At 42.3% G+C, this 7,440-nt stretch overlaps 1 protein-coding gene across 1 annotated transcript; it reads left to right on the top strand.

Moving 5' to 3' along the window:
• Nucleotides 1-1,087: 1,087 nt before the first annotated feature.
• On the top strand, nucleotides 1,088-6,731 carry dusp5 (dual specificity phosphatase 5). The gene is made up of 4 exons (XM_018679728.2): nucleotides 1,088-1,574; nucleotides 2,577-2,716; nucleotides 3,372-3,591; nucleotides 5,916-6,731. The coding sequence occupies exons 1-4, from the start codon at nucleotides 1,211-1,213 to the stop codon at nucleotides 6,320-6,322; spliced, it is 1,131 nt and encodes a 376-aa protein (XP_018535244.1). The 5' UTR covers nucleotides 1,088-1,210; the 3' UTR covers nucleotides 6,323-6,731.
• The last annotated feature ends 709 nt before the right edge of the window (nucleotides 6,732-7,440 follow it).

Genomic DNA, 7,440 nt, shown 5'->3' with positions numbered 1-7,440 from the left:
TGAAGTGTCAAGGAGATGATGTTACATGGAATTTTTCATATCCTATCCTATCACTGCAAATGTTATATCTTTGAAGACCTGCAGTGTGTAATGGGGACTATATGTGTTATTTATTTTCTATAAGTGTGATATTTTTCTATTCCCCATAAGTGTGTGTGTTTATGTGTGCTTATTTGTGTGTCAGAGTACATTATGTCTGTATGTGTGGTACACAATAATGAATTTACAGTGTGTGACCAAACCCATCTTTTCATTTTGGCCTGAAATGATTAGCTGAGTTGCAGAAAATAAATCAGCATCTATAACTGATTAATCATTAAAGTCATTTCTTAGGGGAAAAAAATGCTGAATATTCCCCAGTTTCCAGCCTCTTAGTTATGAGGATTCTCTGAAAACTGATTACCTTTGGATGTTGGACTGTTGAAGATGTCATCATGGGTCTAGGAGATTGTGTTGGACAGTTTTCACATCTTCTAACATTTTGCAGGCCAAACAAATAATAAATTAATCAAATGAATAATCATCAGATTAATCTATAATGACAATAACTGTTAGTTGCAGCCCTGTTTTATGTAGGCTATTATATAGGTATCACTGTGATATTCCTGTAATTCCTCCTGTTTGGATTTACAGTAAGGTGCGTGACATTCATCACAAGTATCTGTATTATTGTATTCTTTTCCTGTAAAGTCTTGTTCATTCTGGCCTTGATGTTTTTCGTGTTTTATAGAGCATCCTAACAAAACATAGCGTCCTTTTTTAGTCAGTGGGATTTACAGTGGTTATTCTTCTAAAAAAAAAAAAACACCCTCTGGTTTTATGTCCTTTAAATGGTCGCTGAATGTGAAGTGTAACCTGAAAATGAAAGGACAGGTGTGGGTGCCGGTGGAGGACACGCTGTGAGTAATAGCTGAATCAAACACACAGCAGTAGTAGGGTTTTTATTCACCAGGACCGGGGGAGGAGTCACAAGCCCAGTCATAACTGTGGGCGGGTTTTTTTTTGCTGCGATCACACCTCGCCGGTGTCCATATATGGTTCGTGACGTCACGCGCCGGAGGTCCCATTCACATAAAACTGATCAGCCGGAATCCCCTTGGAGGAAATGTAGGCACAGACGCGCGCGGGGCTCCTCTCTCGCCCGTATTCACCGTTCAGGAGCGATCCAGCTGAATTCTTTAGGCAATAACAACAACTCCTAGACGTCAAAATGAAAGTCTCCAGCATAGACTGTCGGCGTCTGAGGAAAATCATCAGGAAGGAGTGTGGGAGCTGCCTTATTGTGGATTGCCGACCTTATTTCTCATTCACGAACTCCAACATCAAAGGCTCTGTCAATGTCAATCTCAACTCAGTGGTGGTCCGGAGGTCTCGAGGAGGGCCGGTGCCCCTTCAGTTTGTCATCCCGGACGAGAGAGCCCTGTTTCGGCTTCGGGAGGGGAGCATATCGGCTATCGTAGCTCTGGATGACCGGACGTCCCACTGGCAAAAACTGAAAAAGGACAGTGTAGCACAAATAGTAATAAACACCCTCTCACATCTTGCGAGCGGGGCAAACATCTGTTTCCTGAAAGGTGAGAGTATTTGGAAATTAAACTGTTTTAATCCAGAAAGGGGAGAATAGAGTTAGTTTGCTTATTTGTTTTACTATCCTGGCTTTAAAGACATGTTGTATGAAAGCCACCACGACGGGTTAAAGCTTCACTTGTTCACCTCTTTGGTCAAACTTTTTTAAGAATGCCTTTTTTTTTTTTTTTTTTTAAATGACCGAAATCTTACTCTGGAATCAAACTTCACTTGGTTTGTCTCATAAGTGTTGTTGTCTCACAGGCTTAAATCAATTATTTTTAGTGTAATATTACGTAAATATGTTCAGATATTAATTTTAATATTCATAGCCTGAAGGTTCTAACATAGGCTATATAGTAGGTGGTTTGTTTGTAAAGAAATCCCAGAGGTATCGCGCTTTTACGGACTATATTTGGGATCGCCCTCATGTTTTCTTTATTTCTTTATTTTGGAAAAAAAAAAATCACTTTCCAAATAACACACATACTGTTATATAAAGCTATGTCACTATCCTTGTCACCTGTGTTGAGAGCAGACTATATTTTTCTCTCACTTCTTGGAGAGAGAAATGTCCTGTGTGCGTCAACGGAGCGGATGAGTCAGTGCGGGAGAAACGCATGCAGGCAAATTGGTGGTGCAATATCGTTGATTGATTAAAAAAAAGAAGAAGACGACGACGAAATAGAATCCCCTCTGAACCATTTCTTTTAGCAAAATAAACCCCTGGAGGTTGTGATAATGTGTTGAAACCCATCCATTTCCGTCTGTCACCTCTGCGTCCTCAGGATGTTGGCCTAAAAGGATTACCGGTTCCTCAACTGTAATTAATTACGCACTTATAATCAGGTTATAAAGGTTATAATCCGTTGCTAAGACTGTTTCATAAACGCTGCCATTTCACAAGATGTGTATGTCTGTGTCAGGGGGTGCAGGTGGTATTATTGTAAGCTTATTTAGTTTAGAAGTGTGTGCTTATGCTCATGGTTTTTCCCCCTTTTTTGCCTCAGGAGGATACGAGAACTTCCACTCTCAATACCCTGAACTTTGCACTGAGGTGAAAATCATCGACCAGAGCGGAACTGAAACCGAGAAAAGAGTCAACACCCACAGCGAGAAGCTTTCTCACCACAAACCAGATTACGATCAGGTATGGAAACACCCTTTAGAATCGTGTACCTCCCACACTTTCTCTCACACAGCCACAGGGCACGCATCCACTATCTGTTTTTATTTTTAACCTTATCCAAAAAAAAAAAAAAGAGAGAGAGAGAGAGAGAGAGAGAAGAGAAGAGAAAAAAAAAACACCAAAGCCCTGCTGACATCAGAGAGACTTATATTTGGCATCAAAACATTTTTCTCAACATACATATGATATTCTCTGACCTTCACTGCTCCCCAGCCATCACATATTTGGCTCAAAAGGGGAGAGACCACTCACTGATGCCCAGCTGACATCAGGACGCCCCATTGAGAAAAACATTCTTTCATCTCTGACCTTTCATCTATTATAACCTCCACTGCCCAAACAGAGAGCATGCGGCTGCCTCATCTCAGAGACCACTCTATTGTGTCTGTAGATGACATATTGTGGGTTATTTCACTTCACGGTTCACATAATCCCTCCAGCTGCAGTTCCTTAGATGTTGTGGCTTGGTCCATTTTCCCAGAGATGCATTAACGTTGGGTTAAAGCAGATGCTTTTACTTGGGGTTGGTGTTATGTCTTGTTAGAAAGCACAGTGTTGTAGATTCTAGTCCTTATCATTGTCTGACGCCTCTGTCCCCCTCTTCTCTTGTTCTCAGGGTAAACCTGTGGAGATCCTGCCTTTCCTCTACCTCGGTAGTGCCTACCACGCCTCCAGACAGGACTATCTCAGCGACCTTCACATCACGGCCTTGCTCAACGTGTCACGCAGGGACCTGCAGCCGGCCAAGGGCCACTATGACTACAAGTGGATCCCGGTGGAGGACAGCCACATGGCCGACATCAGCTCCCACTTCCAGGAGGCCATAGAGTTTATTGGTGAGTTGAGGGGAATGAATGTTGTGTCTGTCTCTCCTTCTCTTGGGGATACCTCTTTAACTATTTTCTGGTTCCCAGGGTTTGCATATAAAGGTTTGTGTCAGGAAGGTATATTTCTGGTTTGTTAACTTATAAAGTAGCTGATTCACTCGGCTTAATTCTCAAAATAGTTCACTTGCTCAAAACAGCTAAAGAGGGAAATAAATACACCACCACCAAGATGGAGTCCTTTCCCGGAATAACATCAGCTTCGCCGTCTGTATATTTATAGTGCAACATCACCTCAAGGAGTCTAAAAAATACTAGACCTGAGTTAAACAGACACCTATACATAGGTGTTTTTATTTTTGAAACGTGTCCTCAAATAAGCCCCCTTTATCTCTGCCTCTCACCTGCTGCCATTCACAAATAGAGGACTATAAGAAACCCAGCTGTAATCAGTTTAACTTGATCACCTGCCTTCAACCACCCCACCCCCACCAACACATCCAGCAAGCTTTCATTCAGGATTTGCTCACTTCCCCCTTCCCCTTCCGACCTCCCGCCCGTCTTAACTTGTAAAAGACGCTCACATGCCGTCATCGCCTCCCAGGCCTAATCTCTGTGGCTTACTGTGCCGGGTGTGGTCAGTCAGTGTGACAACTGGGTGAGCTGTCCGTGTTTAGTAATGCTGGGGTGGAGGAGGTTCAGGGGCTAACTGACACACACAAATACACACGTAGACACACACACAGTTGTTTATGATGGTTGGGTGAAGGATAAAAGCTATCTGACTGACACACAAATAGAGAGCGCAGTTGTTGGTTATTTACAGGTGGGAATCATTGATTTCTGAGGGCAGCAGGACAGCGAGTGTGTTACTGAGGAAGAGAGAGTGTGTGGGAGAGGAGAGAGGTGCTGGATAATAGCCGCAGCAGCAGCAGCAAAAGATGTACTCAATGTGCTGGTGGTTATTTATAGCCAGGCATAACCAAGGACAAAGCTCACCCACTAGCAGCTTGGCTGACCGGTATTGGGTGGGTGCTATTGTTGGTATTGTGCATTGTTTGGGGATACAGCCTACATTTAAGGTGTCTTTGAGTAAGTGTGCCTATTACATAAGGCAGCAAATTGTTCCAAGGGGCAGGTTTAGCCTACATTCAGGGAGGGCCTCCAAAATTCATCAACTGTGCCAAAGTGATTAGAAAAGTGCTGCACACAAATCCTCATTGAGCTGGTCCTAAAACAAAAATCAATCACCGATCAGCAACCCTTCTGACCTCTAGCCAATGAGGGCGCATCACCCAGAGGACAGTCGTTAAAACACCCACTGCTGCTGTCGCTCCTTTTTTTCCCTCTTGCTGCATCCTCCACTCCAGATGGGAAGTTCATGATTCATTCATGTCGTTTTTTGAGGATGAGAGATGTCAGAAATCATCGCTGTTCCCCCTGCAGTGGCTCTCAGAACCAGGCAGAAGTGGCCCTCAATGTTTCTATTTAATTGTGAGAGAGCGGGACATGTGTAGGTGTCTGCAGTGGCTTTGAGGAACCAAGTGTCTGTAGGTAGATCAAACTTACTCACAGACAGAAAACGAGTAAGCAATAGTTTTAAGAATTAACAAAATTTTGAAATGTGTCGTGAGCAACACTTATACGGATAACAGAGAGTAGATTTTTGTGTGGGCATTTGAACATACAGATAAGTTTGTAGGAGTGGTGCAGCTCTAAATCAGAAAACACAGCTCCGCGCTATAGTGAACTCTGCAGCAGCAGCACCCAGCGCCCCCACAGCAGCGTGGGAGAAAGAAAGTCTCATGTACAGCTGCGCTCTGTGACTCAGACAAGCCTCACCAGTGTATGTGTGAAAAACGAAAACTGGTATAGGATGTGTGTACATTTCTGTGTTGTACCACTGAGGTTTCCTGAAAGTGTTGATTTTCCTGTTTGTCTAGATATCCTGGTGTGAGAAAGAAACTAGATTGGACATGCAGAAAAGCATTCACATTAATTAGTGAGTGGGAGTGAGGAGTAGGCAATAATGGTACAGTTAAAATGTGATTTTTCATTTGTTAAGGTTCACTGTTAATTCATTGTAACCTCTCTACCACGTAACTTGACTTTAAAAAATATTAATTACACACACATACATAAACAAAACAAAAAAATAAAACCTGATACAATATCATAGCTCATATTTCAAAATGGAAAAACTGTTTTTTAATAATTAATTTGATGCTAGCTTAATTCTGTGCAACTCTTTTGCTGATGATCACAGAAAGACTGAAAAGCCATACCCCCATCTCAATCCAGATTATTAACGTCAGCTTGTCCCCTTCTCCTTCCAGATCACGTGAAGCAATCAGGGGGAAAGGTCCTGGTCCACTGCGAAGCAGGCATCTCACGCTCACCTACTATCTGCATGGCGTACATCATGAGGACGCAGCAGCTGCGGCTCGACGCAGCCTTCGACATCATCAAGCAGCGCCGGGCAGTCATTTCACCCAACTTCAGTTTCATGGGTCAGCTGCTGCAGTTTGAGTCAGAGGTCCTGTCCATGGCTCCGGCTCACACTGCCACACCTGAACCGGCCACACCCTGCGTCCCAGAATCTGCCTCTTTTTTTGCCAACGACTTCGCCACCACCTTCAACACCAAAAACTTTGAGCCATCCGTGATCACCCTCCCTACCTCTTACCTGCAGTCTCCGGTCCACCACCAGTTCAAACTGAGCCCAATAACTGCACTGCCTTAAAATGAACTGTGACTGCTTGTAGTCTTACTTGAAAAAATAAATAAAATAAAATAAATGCTCTCTGTGTGCCTGGTGTTGAAACCAGCAGAGCAGATAGACTGGAGATCAGCAACATAAGAGTCAAGATAATAGTGTTGTGTTCATGGAACTTGAGGCCTATGAAATGAATGGGCTGCAGGAGGCATCGATGCTGTTTTCCCGTCTTCTGACCTGCAGAGATGTAACAACACAGCACAGTGGTAAACTGCAATATACATGCCTTAGGTTGATATTGTGATTCATTTGCCTATTCACAAATAAAGAAAGGCATTTAAAACCTAATTTATTTGAAAATGACAGTCCGTCTGATTTTTTCCAATAATGTGGATGTTAATATGTGTTTAATAAATGTTTTCACCACAACAATAAAGTTGTTGTCATGTCATCATTGTTGCATTTTTGGTGGATCTGTAACTGAGAAATTAAATGGAATTTAAAGTGAGCTTCCACATAATTTATGGCACACTGATTCCTGCAAGATGTAAGACAAGGAAAAATCAACACTACTTTCAAAACCTTTTTATTTTCAGTTTTACATTCTGTCAGGACAGGCCTAAAAAAACAGAAGAGACAACAGTGACACCTGCAGTGACTTTGAGTTGGCCTTTATGAGCAGATTTAGATTAGTGGCTGCTTGTACTCATAGTCAAAGTCAGACTGTATGTGCCCAGGTTCTTTGTCAAGTTAGTTTCTGAGTGAAATCTATGCAAACTATAGCATGAAAACTTGTATGTTGCATTACATATTGAAAATCCAAACCACAGGTTATAAAACACCAACTGAAAAGAGAATAACATTGTGTTTTCGACAGATATGGTGAACAATATTAATTGGTAATTACCAATTAACAACAGCTTTCGTCGACTGACAAGTTCAGTCTCGACTTGACTTCAGTTCATGGATGTATTACTTCAGTTAGCACTCCTAGTATTTTCTGTCTTTGGCGCCTAGACTACAGACAGCTAGGCTGTACCAACTCTACAAATAGGGGGGTTATCAATAACAAACGCTACAAACGTGTTGTTTATGTAGAAACTAGCAGCGACCAAAAAATTCTAAATACTATATTAATAAGAGCA

Source organism: Lates calcarifer, linkage group LG5 (genome assembly GCF_001640805.2).
Source record: "Lates calcarifer isolate ASB-BC8 linkage group LG5, TLL_Latcal_v3, whole genome shotgun sequence".
NCBI lineage: Eukaryota > Metazoa > Chordata > Actinopteri > Centropomidae > Lates > Lates calcarifer.
Note: the sequence above shows the minus strand (reverse complement) of the source record. Positions and strands in the feature narration are given on the sequence as shown.